Genomic DNA, 25,070 nt, shown 5'->3' on the forward strand with positions numbered 1-25,070 from the left:
TTTTTGAGGAAACTATATAGTCAAAGAAATTGAGATCCTGGACTTAGAAAACCTTTGGCTGGTCAAGTTTGGGGTGCCCCAAATTTCATGGCAGTAAGTGGGCTTCACAGCTGTCTACTCCAAGGGGAACAGAGTCCACTCTGGTCCACTCATGGTCATTCTGAAGTGGCCTTGGAGGAAAATGAACAAAAACGAACCTCCTGAGGGCACATCTGCAATACTAGTGGCAAAGGGTGTTGGCTATAATGTGACTTCCTGAGAATATAGGAATCCAGGGTAAAGCAGAACACATGGGATTCCTAAACCCTTCCTGATGTTCCATACATAGATATGTTTTGGCCAGCAGAGTTGCAAGTGTTGTGAAAGGTCATTTCTTACAATGACTTTCATTCCAGCGTCACTTTACATATTTCTAGATTCCTTTCCATTTCTGCACTAAGAAGAGCTAAAACTTACTGAGCCCTTCCTCTGTGGTTGGCACTACTCTAAACACTTTATGTTTATAACTTAATTCTCACAGCAATTCTATGTATCCCCACTTTACAGATGGAAAGGCACTTTATAGATAGATAACTAAGGTACACAGACAAGGAATTTTTCTAAAGTCACGCAGTTGTTAAATGGCAGGGGTGTGATTTGGCTCAGGTAGTCTGTCTCCAAAATCTATGCTCTTAACGACTTAGCTATACCACTTCTCAGGATAGAGTCAATTACCTCTCACCTCCTCAAGGACTTTGGGAGATACTTCCTTCTTTCTCCTGCATCATATCCATCAGCATACATGATGTAATTTTCGCCATATTTTAAAACAAAATCTCCCTTGAGCATACAGTATGTTCCAGCAAACATTTCTCTGCCCGAACTTTTTGGTAAAACTTTTCAGAAAAGTTGTCCATATTCATCTGCATTGGCTCTCTTCAATCTCTCTCATCCCGGGCGCCTGGGTGGCTCAGTGGGTTAAGCTGCTGCCTTCGGCTCAGGTCATGATCTCAGGGTCCTGGGATCGAGTCCTGTATCGGGCTCTCTGCTCAGCAGGGAGCCCGCTTCCCTCTCTCTCTCTCTGCCTGCCTCTCCACCTACTTGTGATTTCTGTCAAATAAATAAATAAAATCTTTAAACAAAAAAAAAATCTCTCTCATCCCAGTCTCTGTTTTAGCCCCTCCACCTAACCTTTTTATTACAACCACCCCACTGAAAGAGCTTTGGTCAAGGCCACCAATGACCTCCGTATTGTAAACCCTAATGTTGAATGTAAGTCTTCATCCTGTTTTTTTCATTTGGGTTCATTGAAACATGTTCTCTTACTGATGACTCCCCAATATAGATCTCAAGCCTAGACCCCTCTTCAGAGCTTCCGATTTGTATTTTTGACATGCTTACAACATCTTCACTTTGATGTCTAAAAGGCATCTGGAACTTACCATGGGTAAATCAAACTATTGATCTTTCTGTTACAAAAGTCTTTCCCAAGGGAAGTAAGGTTAAGAAAGAGAGACTGTTTCCTTTCTGTTGCTTAAGCGAAAACCTTTGGGGTCCTCCTCAATTACTCTTCCCCTTTTTAACTGCACACCTGATCCTTTAATAAATCCTGTTAGTCCCAGCTTCAAAATATAACATTATACATCCCATCACTCACCTCTGAGTCCTTACCTCCCCCACCCTAGAAACTGTCAGGATGCTTGGATCAGAGACTTTGAGCAACACAGGTCTTCTTTGTTGTTCATAGGAATCTTCTCTCTTCCTGATTCTCTTCTACCTACCTCACCACCGCTTCATTAGTCCATGTGGAGAGTACAGGATTTCAGAGAAGAATGGCAAGAAAGAGAGTTGTCTTTAACTGGTTCTGCTTCCACAGGTCATGATGTTCCCATGTAGCAAGGAAGACCAAAATTTGGCTACCTGCTTGGAATTGAGAGAGAGAAACTATAGGGAAAAAAGCATTTTAGTAAATTGCCCTGCTAAAGTGAAAGAATAGTTACTCTTTCTAAAGAATATATGGGGAACTTGAGAGGGACAGAAGTAGAGGCCATGGGAATTAAGGAAAAGAATACCACCATTTCTCAACACGGAGGCACATGGAGTATGAAAATGAACCAGCCACCACTGGGGTAGGTTTGCAAAGGAAGCTTTGACTTTACGGAAGAGGTTGTTTTTAATTTAGGCAAAGGGGTGGAGGGAACATTCAAGTTGTTTGAATAGAAAACAAGGCATTTCCACTCCACTCTGGCATTAACCAAATTAAAAAAAAAAAAAAAAAAAGCTAGGGTGTGGTAAGACAAAAACTACTAATGTTCAAGTGTTCCATGAAATCTGATCGTGATAGTAGGTTAACTATAATAAAAGGCAAATTTCTGTGGTAAGCAAGTATAATTTCCAGCATCAGTCTCAAAAGTAAAGGCAACAAAATCTTTGCAATCAAAGCATAATCTCAAAGGAGAGCTTACCTTGGGAAAAAATAAAATGATTCAAGTTCATGACAACAGGACACAAAGTAGTTATAAATCCTAAAAGAAAATGCCATTACCCACAATATACCTACTGTTTATACCATTTTCTTCAAAATAACTGTTAAATATTTTTTTTTAGCTTTACCTTTATCTAAATAATAAGATACACAGGCTAACTCAATGTATTATATTGCTCAAGTTCAATATTTCCCAATGTCTAAATTTCTTGGTATTATAAACCTGTGTTCATTGATTCTAACTTTAATCAAGGCAGAATATATATTTGGAACTTAATGATTTTTACTTCTACAATAAACACAAGTCTTCTCCCTGAGACCTTCCTACTTTGAGCCTGCTGCATTGTTTGCAGGCTCTCTTCCTGCTTGGCAAAATCTCTTATTTCTTCTACCATAATTCACATCCTATTTTGAGTGCCCCCCTCCCACCACCCACCACTCACCCATGTAGCAAAGATAGCTCAGGCACGCTCTGTATTCTGTACAGGTGATTACCACAACGCTTTTGTAATTCTACACTTTCTCTCAGTAAGTGTTAGTTTTGGTTTCTCTGTGATAGAATATAAGCAAATTGAAGGCAGCCACTGTATTGTAGTGACTTTGACAAGCTCACACCTAGCACATGGTGACCTGTTCATGGTAGGCTCTTAGGTATTTTTCTGAATGACTGAATTGATGCTATCCTTGCTACCACCCTAGGAAGCACCCAGACTGTCACAGCGTAGGCAGAGGAGGTTTTCTCATTTAACTAATTAATTAGTTGTTGCATGTGTGGCTATACACAGAACTTTCAAAAGAGATAAAAGAATTTCCGAATATTAGAAACTATGAGGAAATTCTTGTTAATCTGATTAGTTGTGACAATTGTAGCTAGGTTGAAAATTCGTCCTTATTATTAGAAATACATATTGAATTATTTATAGCAAAATACTATGATGTATATTGAATTTAAAATACTTCAACAGCAAAACAGATGAAGCAATACGAGAAAAAAATTATTGTTAAGTTTAGTTATCTGTGTATTCTAGTCTATTCCAACACTTAAATATAACTGGTAAGATGATAAGAATGTATAATAATTTAGAAATTAATATGATTATCCTTAGGTAAATCAGTAATAAGGGACACAGCTCTACTATGAGACTATGACGTGCTTGACAAAGTACAATATGGTATAATTTCAAAGTAAATGAAAATGTTTCACCCCAGGAGAAGCAATGGACAGCATTCTAAAATACTTACAGGAGGCAGGAGAAAAATCTATAATTTAGAAATAAATTATTTATATCCAAGGAAATAAATTTCAAATACTACATGAGACAAAAAATGTGATCAATTATTTATTTCTATTTAGGGAAAATAAATTTTTCTTTACATATCTTCTTGAACTTGTCTTGCTATACATGTAAAACCAATGCATTCACTGACATAAATAAATATAAATAAATTAATCTCAGTATTACAAAAGAATAAGATTTACAATTTGGCTATGAACATCTCACTTCAGAAATATAGACTCTTTTCTTATGTTAATATAATATCACTGGATACTTTTAGAGATATTAAGTTAGTGGAGACACCTTTCACCCTTTCATAGGGTTTCTTCTCCAAGAGAAAAAAAAAAATTGTCCTTAAACAAAATTATAGCCAATCCATCTAACTTACAAGTGAGAGGCTAAGTCCTGACTGGATACCTGTACTTGTGGGACAAAGAAAGAGTTATTCCTTCATTCTGTATTCCTCCTTTGCCACCAACGAACCCAAGAAAATCAACATTCTCACATCATAAGCACGTTTTCCCTTTAAAATATTTGCTAACCCATTCAGACTAATTTTAATGGAATGAGAAAAGAAGAAAATGCCTTACAATCAAGAGTTATTTTATAATACAGTTCATCTCTCTTCAGCAGTTTTGCTCAGAAGAGGCTAGGTTTTTTGTTTCTTTCCAATATCCAATTACTGTTTTTAGTTTCTAATTTTCTTTGTAAACAAAAATAACACTACATATCTAGTGGGAAAAAAATGACGCATTTCCTTTACTTCATGCTCATGTTCTAAGTACAAACAAACCTCTACAGTTTCCTAAACTTTGAGGAAAGTAATCACCCTAAATCTTGCAAGTTCTTCTATTTTCGAGAGTTTTGGGAGTGTCCCAGGGCAGATTCTCTTCTCCTTGCTTCGTTGGTTTTCCTATGCACCTTAAGGACAATGATAACATGCGAAACGAAGAGCACTATTACATTTATTTTGTCCGCTCCTCCAGAAAGGTCTAAGAAACTAGAAATACTCTGCATACTGGTGTGCATTTTCTTCTTAATTCTTCTTTGGCTAAATCAGCTAGCCAATGGTTACTAGCATCATAAACAAGACTGTCAGTATTATACATGTGTGTCCTGAAAGTTAAAAAAGAGAGTTAACATCAAAATAATTTTATTGACTGATGATACACATTAATCTTTTGGTTATGATGTGATAGACAATGAAAATTAATCCATAATAGGGCATGCAAAACACATGCAAAGTTAGTAAGTTATCCAACCTCAGCCAGTTTAGCTATAGCAACACCAACTAAAATAGGTCACATGAGTTTTTTAGTTTCTTGAAATTAAGTAGCCAAGTTAGAATCACTTAAGGTACTTCCAGATTAAGAGTCAATGAAAACCCCTGACACATGCATTAGAGAAAAGTTTCACCAAAAGACACTTTGAGGAAGACACCTAGAACGTTTCATAGATTCGTTTACATTAAGTTACTGTTGTGTCATAATTTTGTATAACATAAAGGAGATAAAAGATCTATAAGCATGACTTACAAAAGATACCATAAAACAGATCTTAATTCCTACACACTGGAAACTCTTAAAACCCACCAAGCAAAAAGGAGAAACAGTACAAGTCAATCATCTCATGATGCAAACACTCATAAAGAAGGCATTCCTATTTGTAAGCCCTAAAGTATCCACTTCTCAGTCCCCCCCCCCAAATATTTGTGGCATCACTAGTATCCAATCATTTCAGTAAACTGAGTGCGAAATACAAGATGAGATGGTGAGTGGAGCATGGATGACATCATGCTAATGACAGACCTAAAGTGTCAGTCAGTCGCTCAACGAAGAAAAACCAGTCTGACAAGATAATAGAGTTCTGAGCTCCTATTATCCTTGAACAGTCATGGATAAAACCTGTCCTGGTTTACTGATGGACATTTTGCAAGACAGAGAAGTACGACTTCATAAAACCATATACCTTTTATGATTTACCAGGTCTTAACTTCTGAGGCATCACCAGTCACACTTAAATTATGAAACGTAACTTTGCTTGGTTTGCTGTTTTTCGTGAATGTGTAAGAGCTGAACAGTAGAGAAGGAAAACACTAGTTGAATTATATAATTTCCATTTCAGCTGAAAAGCAGTATCAGCATTTCCTTACAATCACATCCCTTTTAATTAAACGTATGGGAACCCTCCATTTTTAAAAGGAGTAAGGAAATCCTTGTTTTTTTCCACAGTAGTTTTGCTCAAGCATCTGTACCAACTTAACCCACTTTATAGGACTTCAAATTCTGTTCATTTTTGGTGGACTCTAAACTACATTCTTAAAAAGTCCCTGAAAAATCTGAAGTTCTAGTTTACTACATCTGCTACTAAGCTTCTAGAACACTCAATTGGCAGTAAACAAGTATCGACTTAAAAGCCCACAAAGCCCAGGACCCAGTGCTCACATTATTTTAGTAAAAGACGGAACCATTTAGTGATTTAACGAACATTTACACATTTTAGCTTATAATAGGCTTCAATAATATTGTTAATTTAAGGAGAAATAAGAGTTACAGAGGGTAAAAAGTAGATAGCTCACATCACCCCCAAAATTAAAACAGGCCATTTAGTGATAGCATTAGAGTTGCTTTTAATTAATGGGGAAAAAAATAGGCATTAGGACAGTTTAGAAATAATTCTAGTTTATATAAACTCCATGGTAAATTTTCTGAACAGTAAAATCTATAAAACAGAGGAGGGTCAATTTAAATAATCCTCTGTCTACAGCATAGGTCAGAGCCCACTATGACATTATACTCAACACATGCACATTCAATGCAGATCAGATGTTTCAAGTAATACTGATTTCTTTTCTATGTGCTGCTGTTTCTTCTCTATGTGCTGCTGTTCAACCATCTGAGGGCTTACCATGTGTAAACTTCAACCCCTGGGAGGATTCATAGCAAGCAGTCAGGCTCCTGGACGCACCCTCTGAACCTAGGGGCTGTTTTTAGCTGTTTTGGCATGTTTTCTTAAATATAACTCAGAAAAAGGCCTGATCACAGGCAACCTCCCGAATCTGATAGAGACTGATTTTTCCCTAGGTTTTTGCTTCTGTGTAACACACAGATACCATCAGCAATTATACTGAGTAGGGAAAAAAGGTGAGTTGGCTAATAGATTGTGAAGTGAGAATGGGGCTTTTCAAATCACTTTCCTTTGAAATGTTAATGTCCTTGAGTCTATTGAAAAATTAAAGAGAAAAAGACACAACGTCTGTTCACCCAAGGCTGTAATGACCGAGAAAAGGAATAAAGAGAGAGCATGTAAAAAAAAAAAAAACAATTAATCAAAGAGGTTACCTTCTGATATAGTGTCAAGTTTTACTGGAAAAGAAGCTAAGAACAGTTTTTTTTTTTTTTTTTAAATTATCAGAATTTCTGCTCACCCTGATTTTCCACGGTGCCAGAAAATTTTGACTAGAATTAGGGTACCAGTTACAGTACCAGCAAGTCCTTGAGGAGGAAAAAATGTGGTAACACAGTTAATAGAAACACGAGCAGGTACAGACATAATGCAGTGTCACAATGACAAACACACCAGTTATGCGTCAAGTTAAAGAAAAACAGGAGACACAAGTTACATTTTGTATGTGGCTTTCTTACGTCACAAGTTTGACAGCAAAAATTGCATGCTACTTATCCTGCTTTCATTCAAAGAAAAAAGAAATAAAATATTTAAACTATCACCATGCTCAAATAGGATGTGTTTAACCTCCTGGAGAGGGTTCCAAAGTGTTTCATCCCCACCATGCTCCACTGTAAATGCTTTGATCATTGGTTGGTCAAACACGATGACTGTGTTCCATAATTTTAGCACTAGACAGTGTCTTGGAGTTCACTCACATTGAGTAGATGAGAAAACGGAGTCTCAGACAGGGAAGGGTTTATCTATGTGATGAATGGGAAGGCCATTTACTTTGTTCCTAGTTAAGGTAAGAGCTGTAGGCATTTGCCCATCCCAGGTAAGGTAATATCACCTGTGCATGGAGGCTAAAACACATTTATGTCGCTTACAGGATATGCTATTCAGTGTTTAGCCTGTTGTAGATACAACTTCATTTAAGAACGCTAATACTTCCTTTGGAGATTAAATGCACTATTTTGAGTTTCATGACAGAAAAATAATGGTCAAATAAGTTGGTCAACAGTAATTTTTATAGTTTGATTTCTACACACAATCTTTCTTCTCCAAACCACCTGTGTGCCCTTTCTCCATACCATTCTAGGTCTCCCTTTTCCCCCCACGCCACCCTGCAATGTCCTTGAGCTCTAGTCTTTTGATCTGCATGGCAAAAGAAATTAGAGAGGACACTTAGGAAAGCAACTGAAACTAATATGACCAAATCACAAATTGGTTCCAAATCAGCAAAACGCTCAAGTCACACAATTGCACTGTCGTATGGATACATGATTCAACAAAACACCTATTTCTACGACAGGTAAGTTTTTACAGTATTTTACCCAATCAATTTCTTTTGTGGTTCCCCTAGCACCATATCATTATTTCGGAAGACTTCATTCATAAAATAAATCATAGCTCCTCAAAAATTTGGGGTTTCTTTTCCCTTTAGCACTTCCATTAACTCCACCATTTTCAATGGTTGTAAAACCATCCCATTTTCAAGTTGAAAGATAAATGAAGATAGAAAATTTTAAAGTGATCCAGAATATACAGATGGTAGAACCAAAATCCTATTCTTAAAACACCGACAAGCACATACATGTAATTCTAGAAGAATGTGTGCCGAGGCCGATGTTTTCACAGGAAACTAGATCAAAATACAGAAATATGAGAAACTGGATTTTACATAAATGGTTCCTCAGTAAACTAAGAGGAGTATTACTTCCCAAATTATAAATAAAGAAGACTTTAAAGTATAGAGGCAATAGTTATGATCTCAAAATTCTCTTGGTACCTATGGAAAATGAACCCAAGTGTATATTGGTGCCAATTTAAGACCTACAACTCAGAATAAATGACACAATGAAATTATGGCTATGATATCAATGTTCTTGTTAACTAATGATCTTTCAGGTAGGAAAATTATGTGATTTTAGAAAATGGGTTTCTCTAAATAAAAGGATTATTTTAGCAATATTTCTCATTATATTTATAGTATTTAAGACACGGTAAAGCAGTTTGTCACCTTGTATCTCATTACTCCAATAACTAGCACAGTGCCTGGCAAATAGTAGGATGTGTTTAGAAAATATTTATTAAATTGCGTCAAATGATCTTCTTTTTGCAGATGAAAAAACTGAGATCAAAAAAGGATACATTGAATAGTTTATCAACAGACAAAAACTGATTTCTAATCCCAGGTTCTGGTCAAAATTTTAATTCATAGTATGCTTAAGAAAAATACCTGAGGTTATTCGAATATGATTTATATTAGATGGGTATTACATTAATATATGCAGTATCATCTCCATTCCTGAAGAAACTGAGTCAGAATTCCACATATAAGATCTGGTATTAATTTAAGGATTCTATTTTTGAAGAAATGTGGGTTTGTCCAGTCAATTCAAAAGGTATCACTTACATACCTAATAAAGTGGAAATGCTGTTCATATAAAGACACTGTTAATAGGTTGTTCTTCCTTATAATACTATTTAACATAACAAAGGAACCGAGGTCTACGCACTGGTGAAGTCACACTGGAAAGAGACTTTTATAGAAGGAAAAAGAATGTGCTTCAGTAAGCCTTACATTGTCAGATTTACAATTCAGAATTAAACACCACTTTCTTGGCAACATTCATAGGACCCTTGAAGGGTTTTGTTATGATCATTGGATTTTCTTTGCCTCTGTATCTTATGCTTCTCTTGCCAGCCTAATGAAAAACAGGATGATTATGTTGTCTGATTTCTTAACTTTGAATAACTTATAGATAATTGAAGTCACTTTACAGTGGGATTTAAGTTCATCCTACAGAGAGACAGGTAGTAAGAAACGGTGATGACCTGGTATCATAGCATCTGATGCATTTCAAATTACAACTGATGATTCTAGATTCTTGAAAGTACACCTCCACTCTTGAGCTGGTCTGCACCATATGCCAGATGCAGGTGGATGGATGTATAAAGCCAAAGTTAATCAGCATGTGATATTTGAAGGATACAGAAAGAACATTTTAGATACGTCACTGAGCAGTCCCTAATTTTTTCTTAAATATTCCTTCAACTGACCTATTAATCCCCATAAGAGATTTATGAATATCATGATATAGGACTTCAGCAATGGTGGGGCGGGGGGTAAAGAATCAGGACTATATCAATTGTCAAACTTAAGTTGTGCAGATTTCCGCATAGGACAAGAATCTTTCTATCCTTTCAAGTACCTGGTGCTGTAGAAACGAGTCATCTACACCTAACAAATGTGTGATCTTGGGCAAGGTACAAATCTTGCAAAAATCATTCTTTCAGATAAAAAAATGGGATATAGAGGGGAGCCTGGGTGGCTCCGTCAGTTAAGCGTCAGCCTTTTGCTCAGTTCATAATCCCAGGGTCATCGGATGGAGTCCATAGTCAGACTCTCTGCTCAGTGGGGAGCCTGCTTCTCCCTCTGCTGGCTGCTCCCCAACCTTGTGTGTGCTCTCTCTGACAAATAAAATCTTTAAAAAAAAAATTGAAAAATTGAAAAAACTAAAAATGGGACACAGATATAGATATGTGTGGGGGTATATATATATACTCACACACACTATGTTTTGAGAAGTAAAATAAAAATACAAAAATTTCAGTAGAGTACTTGCTACACAGCAAAAATGCAACTCTTACCTTAATAAAGGACAATTCTTACTCTTTGGTGTGGCCAGAGGGAATGATAAAACTATCAGAAACCCATTCTAGGAAAATACCAGTGACAGCACTGCACGACTGCTTTAAGCTAATATTTATTCAATGGTTAGCACTGTGCTGGAGTTTTCGTATCTATTATCTCATTAAGCTTCAAAGACTTTAAATAGGGATCATAAATGAGAAAACTGAAACTCAGAAAGATTAAGTTCAATCACTTGGGTTGAAAAATTACTAATTTAAGAAAGAAAAAAGAACCAACAGGATTCAAACCAAAGATCTGACTGACTCCAGAACACAATCCTGTCTTCTTGACAATGTTGGCATAAAAAAACAAAAACAGAAAACAAAAGCAAAAATAAAATACAACTACATAGAGCATGTATTCTCAATGGGGTGTTATTATCCTAAAAGGGTGAAAAAAAATCTTACTTTTTTATGTATAAAGTATAGATATACAGAATATAAATAGATTTACAGTATATCTGTGGTAGTAAAATTTCATGGGGGTGGGGGGGGTGATTGGGGAAAATAAAAGTCCAAAAATTTCCCTGAGGGGGAGAGGGCAATAATGAAAAAAAGATTTTTGAGAAGCATAGATATGGAGCCAGCAGAAGAATAGCTTTAGACCTCAAAATAAAGTCTTCATTTACATAGCAAATAAGGAAGTTCTGAGATTAGTCAGTCTCTCTTTTGTAGCAGAATTAAATGGGAAAATATTCAAACACTTCCAAAATTCTAGTATCATCTATATTGCTCACTAACATTGCAGTGTAATCCAGGAAAGCAATTTCCTCGTCAGTAGAGTTTGCTTAGCTTTAAAATAAGAAAAGTGGCGGGAATAAAAGGCACAGTGTAAGGAACTTAGTCAATGACATAATAGCATTGTATAGGGAGAGATGGCAGCTACTTTTGGGGTGGGCACATTGTTTATCCAATCACTGTGTTGTACACCTGAAACTAACGTAACATTGTGTATTAACCACAACCAAATTTTTTAAAAAATTGATAAAATAAAAACAAAATGAGAAAGCACCGAATGCACAGAATTGAAGAAATAAGGATAATTTTTAGGTTTATACTATACAAGTGAATGTTCCCAAAGAAAAAAAAAACTGCCATATGTCTGATTTAAGAGGGAAAGAGCTCCTCTTTATTTCTGAGCACAAGTTGGAATAACAACTAACCCTAAGGAAAAGTTTCTGGGGAATCACATAGTACATACTCCAAGAATTCCAGAGAAAATAAGCACCTCGAACCTTCATTAGATGCCACTGAGCAGAGAAAAAGCCCATCCTCTAAACTCATCTCTGTTAACATTAAATGATGAAATCATGAAGTTTTCATTTAGAAAGCATTTATTTCTATTGAAAATATCAAACAAAGTGAATCCAACTGTTCAAATCTTCCAAGGTAACTATTTTAGCTAAGGAGTGGTTCATTCAAAATATAAAAGAACTATAAATAATAATAATAATAATTAAAAAACACCTTTTCAGCTTCAGTCCCTTGTTTCACTCATGCATGCATAGATAGGAGACCTCAGCTTATAAGGACATAATTTTAAAATATTCACTTTTTAATGTGCATATTTTCTACTGGGCATTCCTTTTTAATATGCCAACTTAGCTGTATTGCTTCTTAAACATTTCTTTTGCCATCTTCTTTAGGAGTTATTAATCTTCTTGGTAAAATGTTTAACATCAAATAATATATTTATGAACAACAAAAAAGGACTGGAACAAAGAAGAAATTGCAACATAGAAATGTCCTTAAGTCTATAGCAACAGAATAATTTTAAAGCTATCTTTGCTTTAAATCACTGACAGGGAAGGGAAGGATGTAATCAAAGGTAGCATTCTGGTTTATCTGGAACACACGTCTAGAAACAACCAAGGAGTAGTTTGTGAGTACTTGTAAAATACTGCAGGCTTAAAAACTGTATTGATAATAGCTTCCTTATTGTTGTTTTTGGCCCCTAGAATGATAATGCATTGAGACAATAGGCGTTCAGGGATACTTGATTGACTGGCCAAATGATGTGAAGTTGCCCTAAAATTACCTTGGAACAAGAACACGGTTGGGAAGACTTAGGAACGTACCGAGTACCTAACGGGGTCCACCAAACACGTCGATAAAATGCATTTACCCGTCTTCTCCCTGACCTTAAACATTTCATCTTAATAGTATTCCTAAGGCAGTAAAAAGACAATATTCTCCTCCAGGAGTAAGGATTGTACATCCCACAGTGATGACAATTTCTTTTAACTGCCGAAGAACCAAACTTACCAACTGCAATGATGGCAGCATCTGAAGAAAAAAAAATGAATTACAAAAATAAAGAAAAATACATAAAGCCACAGCAATTTAACATATGTATCCACAGAATGTACTAGAAAGTTCAAAAGTAACACAGATTTTCATAACGAAAAGAAATAATTATAAATTTAAGAAAACAGTTATACATTAACTTAATCAAGCAACATACACCCTAATAGATACAATGCCTGTATCTATTCCACAGTGAACCCCATAACCATGAAACACGATAAAGATTTAGTGACTACTACAACAAACACCATATTCAGTTATATGACTTGATGGCAAGAAATAAGTTTGAAAGCTTACATAATAAATAACTGAGATCTAATCTTATGACCAAGAAACTATTTACCCCAAAGATAAAGATGTAGTGAACAGAAGGGCCATCTGTATCCCAATGTTCGTAGCAGCAATGGCCACAGTCACCAAACTGTGGAAAGGGCCAAGATGCCCTTCAACAGACGAATGGATAAAGAAGATGTGGTCCATATATACGATGGAGTATTAGGCCTCCATCAGAAAGGATGAATACCCAACTTTTGTATCACCATGGATGGAACTGGGGGAGATTATGCTGAGTGAAATAAGTCAAGCAGAGAGAGTCAGTTATCATATAGTTTCACTTACTTGTAGAACATAAGGAATAACATGGAGGACATTAGGAGAAGGAAAGGAAAAGTGAATTGGGGGAAATCAGAGGGGAAGATGAAGCATAAGAGACTGTGGACTCCGAAAAACAAACTGAGGGTTTTGGAAGGGAGGGGAGTGGGGGGTTGGGTGAGCCTGGTGGTGGATATAAGAGAGCACATACTGCATGGAGCACTAAGTGTGGTGCATAAACAATGAATTTTGGAACACTGAAAAAAATTAAATTAAAAAAAAAAAAAGAAACTGAAGCCTCTCTCAGCAGACTTCTGATTAATTCTGAGTAATTACTCAAATTACTATAGCATCTTAACTTTTACACCTTTCAAGGACTGTGAAAGTGGCACAGCAAAACTTACTTTCCAATAAATATATTTATAATAATACACTGCTCTCCTAAGTGGCAAACAGATGTACTCAAAGTACCACTGAGAACAGGTGACTTTACGCATCAGAAGAAAGCACAGGATCTGGAATCAGCAAGTAGGTGTGTTTAACTCCCAACATTCTCCCTATTAACTGCGCACTATATGAATCACACAAATTAATCTCTAAGTTTCTAATTCATCATCTACGAAATGAAGCTAAAAAGGCTTATGTTGCAAGGCTGCCGCAAGGATGCGAGGAGAGGGGCACAGAACATACGACTATGGTGCAGACCCCGCAAGTGGCAGTGACTACTTTCTTTTACAATGTGAGTAAAAAATGGTCTATGATATTTGAAGAATAAATTAATTGCATAAAAGAGAGAAATCTGACCCAAATAGTAGTTGTATTTTCATGACAATTATTGACTCATGTTTAGTTTAGATCTTTTTTTTTTTCAAGTTTGTTTAAGTTTGTTAAATTGTCTTGAATTTTTTTTTTTTCCAAGAAGGAACTATTTCAACAAAGTTGGTGCTCTAACAAATTTATATAAGGTGAGACATTTTTCTTGTTGCCGTCTTCTATGAAAAATCAGGTGTATTCAACCTAAAACTTTTAGGCCCAAAGAGGTCATGAAAATTGAAGAAGTCAGTAACCTCCTACCGGTTTAAAAGTAATGAGCTAGGAGAGAAATGGAAGTGGCCCAGCACACAATATCTGTAATGTTTAAATTCTTTTAAAAAGCCAGGTAAGGGCAAAAAAGGCTTCAAGATAATAACTGTGAAATATATGAAATCATTATGAAAATATGGTCACAATGTGTTGAACTATTTAAAAAAATACCCACGATTATGGGTATTTAAAAAAATACCCATCGAAGAATGACCAAAAGGGGCAGGAATGGGTAAAGATTTTGTGTATATGCAATGTATTTGGCTTTTTACCTAAGGGAATCATGAAATACACAAAGGAAAGATCAACAAGGGTATCTGTGATGTTTCAAGCTCTTAAAAAAACTGTCTGGGTGATGATGGCAAAACATATTCCATCAAAGCAGTTATGAAATATGGACAAAATATGGAAAAGCAAGCCTAACAACGATTTGAAGGCACTGGTGGGCAAACTAAGACAGGCAGAAATGGGTCAAAGGCAGAAGAGGGAGAATGATATGGAATGGGGTTTGCATATTTGCAATGAGGGGAGCGCTGAGGCCGTGCAGGGCACTGGCTAAGTGAGAGGGGTTAAGTCAGATGGAGTTCAGGATCATCGGCGGAGCATCTGGAAAGTGAGGGGGCAAACGTGAGGGCTGCTAATATTTTATTTCTTAAAGTTGGTAGTGGTTCCACAAATACTTGCTTTAGAAAAGTTATTGAGCCATACATGGGTGTTTCATGCAGTGTGTGTATGTGTGTGTGTGTGTGGATTTTAATGAAAAAGTTCAAACAATTAAAAAAAAAATTATCTCCTGGCTCATAGTCCTGTTGAGATTTTCCAAGAAACTGGAAAAAAAATAGGTATCTCTAATAGAGAATAAGAGTGTCTATAAAAATTCTGGCTATGCATTAGGTAAGTTAATAGACAGGGGGACATCCTTGGTAGCCCAAAGCAGCACTAGCTAGTAAGAAGGGTTTCATTCATTCACTCAACACCTATTTTTGAAGTCTACAATGGATTTTACTCCACTTTGATAAAAATTGACATTTAAAGACCCTTGTGTAAATATAGACTATTTCAAAGAATTCTGTCTTTTCAGTTACACTTAGAAGACACTGTTAGATGTACCAAATTGGCAGCTCTAGAGAATCTGGAGAAATCTTTCAGCATGCTTAAGAGATGGGTCTCTATCAATAAACCAGAACCAGAAAATGGCCATAAGGATGGTACATATTTGGTTCTCTGAAGGGTCTGGAAGATATCAAGGACTCCCTAAAACTCATATTTAAAAAAATTTCTTTGCCAAGCTTAATTTAGCATTGTTTTCATGGAGCCAAAATCTTTTTCTATATTATTGCGAAATGTTTCACCCTAGCACACTCCCCATCTGCCTCTGAAGATAGTCAAGAGCATTAGTATGAAAAACTCTTCCCACCATAGTTCCTTTGATCCCTACTCAGGAAAACCTGAGCAGTGCCAACTAACCTGAAGAGAGGGTCCCTCTTCCATGAGGTGCGCTGGTTGTCCTGGGAGTAGCTGAACTCTGTTTTGCTGTAATACGAGCAGAGGTCAATCTTTTTGTTGTATGGAGACCCTTAGTCACTGGGGCATGTATAGCAGTGGACTTTCGTGTTGCTGGAAGACTCTGTGTAAATGAGGCTTTTGCTGTGGAGGATCTATGGGTTGCTGGCATGGCCTGTGTAGCAGACGCGTTTGCTATGATGGGATTCTGGGATGCTGGCGGGGTCTCTGTAGATAGAGCATTTGATATGGGGGATTTTTTGGCTGTGGCTGAATCTTTTGCTGTGGTGGGTTTCTGAGGAGTTGAGGGGGTCTTTGTAGCTGAAACATGTACTGTGTTGGGATTCTGAGGAGTTGGTAGGGTTTCTGCAGCTGAAGAATTTATTGTGTCAGGTTTCTGAGGAGTTGATGGGACCTTTGTAGCTGAAACATGTACTGTGTTGGGTTTCTGAGGAGTTGATGGGGCCTTTGTAGCTGATGCATTTACTGTGACAGGTTTCTGAGGAGTTGGTAGGGCTTCTGCAGGTGAAGTATTTATTGTGTTGGGTTTCTGAGGAGTTGGTAGGGATTCTGAAGCCAAAGAATTTATTGTGTCAGGTTTCTGAGGAGTTGATGGGGCCTTTGTAGCTGAAACATTTACTGTGTTGGGTTTCTGAGGAGTTGATGGGGCCTTTGTAGCTGAAAAATTTACTGTGTTGGGTTTCTGAGGAATTGGTAGAGCTTCTGCAGCTGAAGAATTTATTGTGTCAGGTTTCTGAGGAGTTGAGGGGGCCTTTGTAGCTGAAACATTTACTATGTTGGGTTTCTGAGAAGTTGATGGGGTCTTTGTAGCTGAAACATTTATTGTGTTGGGTTTCTGAGGAGCTGATGGGGCTTCTGTAGCTGAAGAATTTATTGTGTTGGGTTTTTGAGAAGTTAGTGGGGTCTTTGTAGCTGAAACATGTACTGTGCTGGGTTTCTGAGGAGTTGGTAAGGCTTCTGTAGCTGAAGAACTTATTGTGTCAGGTTTCTGAGTTGATGGGACTTCTGTAGCTGGAACATTTACTGTGTTGGATTTCTGAAGAGTTGATGGGGACTTTGTAGCTGGAGCATTTATGGTGGTGGGTTTCTGAGGAGCTGATGGGAGTTTGGTACCTGAAACATCCGCTGTAGTGGGTTTCTGAGGAGTTGAGGTAGCTTCGGTACCTGGAACATTCCCTGTGGTGGGTTTCTGAGGAGCTGATATGACTTTGGTACCTGTAACATTTGCAGTGGTGGGTTTCTGAGGAGTTGATGTGGGCTTTGTAGCTGATGCACTTACTGTGGTGGGTGTCTCTGTTGCTAGTATGACTGTAGAAATCTGAGAACCTTATAAGGAAGAAAAAAGTTAAAAAATATTAGCTCAATAATGTTGTCAAGTTAAGACAAAACAAATTGCTTCCTCTATGAATCCTCTCTTTCTCCCCCGCAAACACCTAAATATAAATATGACTTTTAGGAAATCAAGTCTAATTCTGATTTTCCCAAGGAACCGAAACACTGCATTGCCTTTGCTTTGATATAAATTGACCTTTAGTAAACTGAAGAGGGTTTATAACAAAGTAGTACTGAGGTTCTTAAACTGTTTTCTGTGTAAATAAAAGAAACCAAAGTCAGAGTTGGTGGTGATCTCATTCTGTAACACACCCCAAGTTAAGATATTTTCTCTCAGAAAATGTTTTCCTTTCTCATGCCAAGACCAAAGAACCAGAAAGAACCACTGGACAGACAGAGGTAGTCACAACATAGTTCCTTTTCCCAATGTTTTCAGGACATGTTAGTGACCCTGGGAAACTTGCTCTGTTTTAGTCCTTTTTTTAAGTAATACATTCAGTCTGAAAAAAAAAAAAAACCTTTTTTTTTTTTTTCTCTTATGCTAGTTACCAACATTACACAAATTAGATCGGTCTCTCTTTGGATTGCAGATCAGGTCACAATTATCTGAAGTGCAACCTTGATTAAATCCTATTCTGAGGGGTGCCTGGGTGGCCTCTGCCATGGGCTTGGGTCATGACCCCAGGGTTCTGGGATCAAGCCCAGCATGGGGCTCTCTGCTCACCGGGGAGCCTACTTCCCACCCCGTCCCCCATCTGCCTCTCTGCCTACTTATGATCTCTGTCTGTCAAATAAATGAGTAAAACCTAAAAAAAAAACAAACAAAACCCTACTAAAAAAAAAGAATGTTAAAAAAATAAAAATAATAATAAAAAAAAATCCTATTCTGAGAATTGCAACGCTAACAATTTAGTACAATTTTAAGTCTTCCTTCAGTGCCTGTCGGACTTTGGGCTGCTTCCACACCCCCTCTTGCCAGCTTCCCCACACACTGGAGACCGCTGTCCATTTCCCTAATCCCGCTAAGCTGCCATTTCTTCAACTGAACAAGAATAAAAACAAAGCAGATTTGAAAAAATAAAAACAAAAACAAAGCAGATTTGAGAACATTATTGTAAGGAATGAGAGAAATAATTCAGGTAAGTTATTTCACACAGTGCCTATCCCTGAAGGAACACACTTGACCATTCCGGTGTGCAAGTGCCTGCACCACCAGCACACACATCCTGCCCTGTGCCCTCAGACACCATGTATCATTTATTTCCGCTGCCTTGTATCGACCTCGGAGGCTGGGGGGCGGGGGGTGGGACAACTCACAGAAAATACCCAGCCAGTACCACAGGACTAAGACACTCAGAAAATAGTAGGTAGTATTTTAGGGTAAGATTTTATATGGCCCTTTCCTCTAAGGTACTCATATATAAAACTTACTCTTTGTTCCACCAGGCTAGTTCTGGCTTTTGATCCAGAAGACCTATGTGCTAATATAGGGTAAGTTTCCTGGAAATTGCTTTCCTTGTTGTCCTTTTGTTATTTTGTGTCTTGTTGACTCACATCTGCCATCAGCATGCTCCAAATTATTTCAGCCTTCTGAACTGCACTGTGATACAGAGCCCAGCCTATGGGCAATGTTCCAGCACCCTTGAAAAAAAAACTTTCTCCACCTGTCCTTATAGGGTTCAATGCCCTTAATATGTCAATTAAAAAAAAAAAAAAGTTTAACTGTTGCTTCTATATTCTTATTCATCTTTGGTTGCTTATTCTAACACCTCTTGAAATAGGTATGTAGAATTCTCAAACTATAATCATGGATTTATCTATTTTTCTTTCTGCCTGTTTTCTGTGGATTGAAGCTTTTTTTCCACAGTGCTCATAGATCACAGATTGTGATAGATTCCTGCTGAATGGACTCCCTTTATCATTATGAACCATTGTATCTTAAAGTATTCTTTGATATTAATGGAACTGCACCTGCTTTTTCCTTTTTTGGTAATTGCAAAGTATATTTTTCCATCCTTTCTTTGGACCATTCAGTGTTCCTCTCATTAAGTTTTGTCTCTTATAAACAGCAAATAGGTTTTTTTTTTAAAGTTCTTTTTAAAAAAATTTTATTTATTTATTTATCTGAGAGCGAGAGAGACAGGCTCCTGCTGAGCAGAAAGCCCAATGAGGGGCTCGATCCCAGGACCCTGAGATCATGACCTGAGCTAAAGGCAGAGGCTTAACGCACTGAGCGGTGCCCCAGGTTTTCTTTTTTTAATTCAGTCTGACAATCTGACTTAAATTACACTCTGGGTAATTACTGATACAGTTGGGTTTATAGCAAATATCTCACTCTATGTTTGCTCTTCCACCCATCTATTTTATGTTTCTCTTCCTCTCGTTTCCTTTTGGATAAAGTGCTCATTTATCATTCCTTTGTTGGGTTATGATTAGATTGGATTAGATTTTGAGAAGATAGAATTAGTGATCTGGAAGACAAACAGATAGAGAGAGAAGGATCAGGAGGAAGCCTTTGTTGGGTTATGATTCATAGTTTCTTTCACAATTATTTTCATGGTGACCCCAGAGATTACAGTATATATCAGACTATAAACCAATTATGCAAATTAACATTCTACAACTTTTGGGTATTGCCAGAACCTTGTAACTTTTAAATTCAATTTACCTTTTATTGCCTTTGGCTCTGTTGTTATTACACACTTGCATTCAACATACCAAACCCCAGTGGATAATGCATTTATCATTTTGTACAGTCCCTATTCATGTACCTGTTCTAATGTTCATTTTGTCTTGCATTTTCATGTTTTACTTGAGATTATTTTCATTCTACTTGAAGGAATGCCTTTATTTTGTTGTTCTGTATAGGTCTGGTCTGCTGGGGTAAGTTCTCTCAGTTGTTGTGTGAGAACATTTTCATTTGGCAATTTTAAAGGATATATACCCATTGGCTAAAGAATCCTAGGTGAGCACTCATTTTCTTATCCTTAACTTGAAGGCTTTCTTCCCATTGGTCTTTGGCTTCTATAATTTTTGTCGAGATGCCTGTGGTCAGTTTTTGTGTTGCTCCTTTGAAGATAATGTTGTCTTTTGTCTCTTGGTGCTTTTATCATTGTTTTGCGTTGCTAAAATTTTTGCCACAAAATGCTGGGAACTGGTTTTATTCTGCTTAGAGTCCTGAGAACCTTTGGAATGTATCGATGTATTTCATCATTTTTCGAGCATTCTGTCATCTCTTTGGATATTTCTGCTCCTCTTTCTCTCTTTTTCTATCTGCCTCTCCTCTTAGCTAACCTATGTTAGAACAGTTTCACATGTCTCAAATACCTCCTAACTTTTGTCTGTACTTTACATTCCCCCCTCTCTTTGTGCTTCTGGGCATTATTAATGAATTTTCCTTCCTGTTCCTAATACTGGGTCCAAATCACTGTTAAACCTATCGTGATCTTCATTTCAGATTTTTCATTTTTCAGTTACAGAACGTCTCCTTGACTCTACTTTTATAGGTTCCAGTTCTTTGCTGAAATGCTTTATTTCTCTCTTCCTTGAAAACCTTAAACATATTAAGTGCTGTTTTAAAGTCGTCTGCTAACTCAGTTATCTGGATTTATTTTCCCCTAATTTGGTTATAATTTCTTGCTTTGCTCCATGTCTAGTAACTCTTTTACTGTATTACAGATGTTGTATATAAAACATTCAGATGGTATGATCTTCCAAGAGAGGTCTCCTTTTCTGATAAGCAGACTGGTTGGAGGTGATCACACCCTCAGCCCATGAGGGACTGAGCTCAGCCTTAGTAAGACGTAGTAAGACTCAGTCTACTTCTACTCTTGCCTCTGCTCCTTGGGACTTGTCCCGCTGGGCTTTTCATCAACAGCCCAGGAATCTTTATTTCCTCAGCTCTGAGAAACTGTGGGAGATCCAGGTCTGTCCTTCAGGGGTCCCCAGCCCAGCAATCTAGTCTCCTTCCCCACCCAACTTCAAAATGGGCACAACTGTGTTAAGGGGCACAAGACTGTGTGTTTGATCCAAGTTTCTTCCTATTATATTTGTTGCCCAAATACCATAAGGGTCTGAGAGATTTCATTTTGTACTTTGGAAGGTTTGGGTCAAAGTCCTCAGCCTCCCCTGCAGCCCCAGAAATCAGCAAATGGCCCTTGGGGAAAAACTCGCTCTGCACTCAATTTTCAGTGTATTTTTCTAGCCCACCACAACCACTTTGCCAGTTTCTCTCTTTCCTGGCAGTGGTCTTCCTGTGGGTCACGATGGATCCTAGGCCCAGGTGCACTTCAGAGGGGCTTGCCTTCCCTGTCCACTCCCCCAGGAATTCTAGTTCCTTCAGTCCTGGTTGTGCCCACCCTTGTATCTCATGCCTTTCAAAATGGGACTTAAAAAAAAAAATCTATCCAGATTTTGTGGTTATTTGTAAAGAAAATATTGGCCTACCATGGTCTACTGGGGCACCACCCTAGACTTGTAAACTCTGAATAACAGTTAATTTAATAAAATAGGGGGAAATAAATATGAGTGTGTCACATAGCCAGATTAAGAAGTGAACCCATATCAAACTTCTCCCATAATTAAATTAAGTCAAATAATATAATGAAATTTTCCCCTTGCAGTTGTCACATCTCCACATCATAATAAGCATTATCATTAGGGGAGCAGAGAGCCAGCACAGTGATCCACTATTGCTGGGAGAGTAAACTGCTATGGTTTCTTTGGAAACAATGTTGGAGACATTCGTCAAAAGTTTAATGCACAGGGGCGCCTGGGTGGCTCAGTGGGTTAAAGCCTCTGCCTTCAGCTCAGGTCATGATCCCAGGGTTCTGGGATCGAGTCCCAGGTGGGACTCTCTGCTCAGCAGGGAGCCTGCTTCCCCCTCTCTCTCTGCCTGCCTCTCTGCCTACTTGTGATCTCCGTCTTGAAATAAATAAAATCTTTAAAAAAAAAAAGTTTAATGCTCATACATTTGCTCTAGTAACTATGCTACAAGGAATTTATTTTATGAAATATACTTGCACACCTGTGCAATTCCAGATGCCCAGTATTTTTTGCAGTATCTTTTGTAATAATAATTAAAAAAAACAACAACAACCTGCATTCAAAAACTAAATTTCCCTCAATAGATTAAATAAATGATATATCCATACAACTGCTACAACTGAAAAAATAAATACGTGTATGTTTATTTTCCAGAACCAAAAGGAAACATTTGTGAACAATGGTTACTTCGAAGAGAAGGACTAAGGACAGAGAGATTTCTACTTTACCTCTTATACCCGTCTGCATGGTTTGAACATTACTGTACTGTTGACATATACTATTTGTGACAAGCAACTGCTTTTAACAAGCACTGATATTTAAGAATTAATGCTACCATAATTCCAAGTATAATTACAAAAGGCGCTCGAGTCACACTGGCACTTAAATGTCATGTTGCTTAAACAAATCCCACCAATAGGATCACTAGCGAGATCCCTCGGTTTAGTCTAAGATTCCCTCCTAACCAAATAAAATCAACCATTTTATATGCCTTTTGTATTAACTTATTGAAAGTGATATGGTTAAGAAACAGCAAATGTAAGCAAACTCACTAAAAACATGAGACATGTCACATGCACGTTTGTGTGCATGTTATGTACCATGGGTATTTATTTTATTCATATGTTACCACATATTCTCCAGTATCAGTGCTTCCTCCTTCTTGGAAAGTCATAGACCCCTCTGAGAATCTGATGAAAAACTGTGCTCCCCTACAAAGATACAAATAGGCATATATACCACATTCTCCACTCATTTCTCAGGGAGTTCACAGAATCTCTGTAGTCCAAATAGAGACCCACTGGTAATAAGAAAACAAAAATACAACACTGCAAACTCATTACCTTTGCATTCAGGCGGCGGGCCACTCCATTCTCCTTGGTCACCCTTAACAGTACAATAAATAGAGTTCTCTCCGATCAGGGTGAAGCCTTTTATACATTCATATTTTACAGCCTGTTGATACTCATAAGTGTTCTGTTGATCTAGAATGACTCCATTGCTAATTTTTGGTGGTTCCGGACAAAAAATTTCTTTAAAAAAATTCCAAAATAATTAATATTAATAAAACTGCCAATTACTTACTTTAATAAGTAAGATTAAAGCATGTTAAATAACTTATTTTTAAAAAGTAAAAATCGACCGTTTTTTCTAAGTTCAGCATTATCAACCAGAGAGTTTAGAAATGCCTGTTAAGTCATGAGTAGAGTATTTGGAGCTTTGGATACAAATGGTGTAAAACACGAACGCTAACTTTGAGACCAACGTATAGAAGTAAGATTTAGAACATATACGTGAAGCAAGAATTACAATAAAGTCCTCACACATTACGTATCACAGTTGTGCCGGGGAAAGCAAATACTGCTGGAGTTCAGAGGTAAAAGCAGGGCATTTTAGGAGGAAATGGAACTTGAGCTTAATACTAAGATATACCCTTCTGCTAAGACAGCGGAGAACAGGGCATAGCTCTACATTCCAGGGGAAAGAATGCCATATGAAAGGAGCCGGGAAATCAAGTGGCATACTTTGGAAGCAGGAATAGATCGTTTCGATGTGTCAATATTAAACTTTGACTCTTAGGATAAAAATTTTTTTAAACATACGTTGACACACTGCCTTTTAGTTCAAGTAAATGTACTGAGCAGCTGCATTTGGAAAACAGATACAAGCAGAGTTATTCTGGTCATATTATAAAAAGCGGCCCCTCCCTGGCAGTAGCTCTGATTAAAAAAAAGTGCAGTGGCTCACCTTGTCTAGAGCCAGGGAAGCAGTGGGATCACGTGTGTATGTCAACTATGTTGCATCAAGTGGCCTTAGGTAACCAGAGAATATTAGCAAACCTGTAAGTTACTTTTAGACCCCTGGCCACAATCAAAGCCAGGAACCAGAGCAGGCCCATCTGCTTCACACGGGGCTAAGGTGCATGACTGCACATCGCCATAAGTGCCATCCAGAGACTTTCTGAGCACCTAACACATACCGGGCACTGTTCTATAAACACAGTTGCAAAACTAAATAAAATATTCAGTTGTAGGTCTTAAAATATAGCGACAGGGGAACCTGGGTGGGTCAGTCAGTTAAGCATCTGCCTTCGGCTCAGGGTGCTGGGATCAAGCCCTCCCCTGGGCTCCCTGATTAGCGGAGAGCCTGCTTCTCCCTCTCCTGCTCCCCCTTCTTGTGTTCTGTCAAATAAATAAATAAAATCTTTAAGATGAAATAAAATACAGTCACGAAAAAGATTCAAAGATTTTCATTTTAATGCAAAGTGGCGAGGCTTATCACAGAAGTGTGCACCATGGTGTGGAAAGCGAGAACAGTTAACCAGCAGGGATGTCCCAGAAAGCTTCTAGAAGGTCTATCAGAGGAAACCCGTAATAAGAAAAAAAAAAAAAAAAAAAGGAAAGAAAGAAAAGAAAAGAAAAAGGAAAAGAAACAAAGGAAAACAAAAAGCTAAGCAAAGAAGGGGCTGAAGGGCATTCCAAGCAGGGGCAGTAGCAGAGGGAAAAATAGGGAGGTTTGTGTGGATAGAGACTAAAGTATGAGGGCAAGACGTGAGCATGAACTGGGCATACCATGGTGACCCT

General features: G+C 37.6%; 1 protein-coding gene and 1 long non-coding RNA gene across 8 annotated transcripts in view; one reads left to right on the forward strand and one right to left on the reverse strand.

Annotated features, from left to right (window-relative positions):
* LOC309849384 overlaps positions 1–7,065 on the forward strand; it is a 61,291-nt gene extending 54,226 nt beyond the window's left edge. For both annotated transcript variants that reach the window (XR_014303676.1, XR_014303677.1), the window contains one exon: positions 1–7,065. This is a non-coding gene — a long non-coding RNA (uncharacterized lncRNA).
* CD55 (CD55 molecule (Cromer blood group)) overlaps positions 3,792–25,070 on the reverse strand; it is a 27,489-nt gene continuing 6,210 nt past the window's right edge. Inside the window, exons 6-12 of one of the 6 annotated variants that reach the window (XM_082701869.1) lie at positions 23,331–23,519; positions 17,224–17,436; positions 16,054–16,119; positions 12,871–12,891; positions 7,169–7,235; positions 5,710–5,813; positions 3,792–4,857 (exon numbers count right to left, since the gene is read on the reverse strand). In XM_082701869.1, the coding sequence (XP_082557995.1) occupies positions 5,720–5,813; positions 7,169–7,235; positions 12,871–12,891; positions 16,054–16,119; positions 17,224–17,436; positions 23,331–23,519 (650 nt within the window). In that variant the 3' untranslated portion in view covers positions 3,792–4,857; positions 5,710–5,719. Of the gene's footprint in view, positions 4,858–5,709; positions 5,814–7,168; positions 7,236–11,921; positions 12,464–12,870; positions 12,892–16,053; positions 16,729–16,780; positions 17,437–23,330; positions 23,520–25,070 lie in introns of those variants that run through there. The other 5 variants (XM_082701871.1, XM_082701868.1, XR_014303675.1 and 2 more) reach the window with 5 other exon arrangements.

The sequence above is a fragment of the Mustela nivalis genome, assembly GCF_964662115.1.
Source record: "Mustela nivalis genome assembly, chromosome: 16".
Taxonomy (NCBI): domain Eukaryota; kingdom Metazoa; phylum Chordata; class Mammalia; order Carnivora; family Mustelidae; genus Mustela; species Mustela nivalis.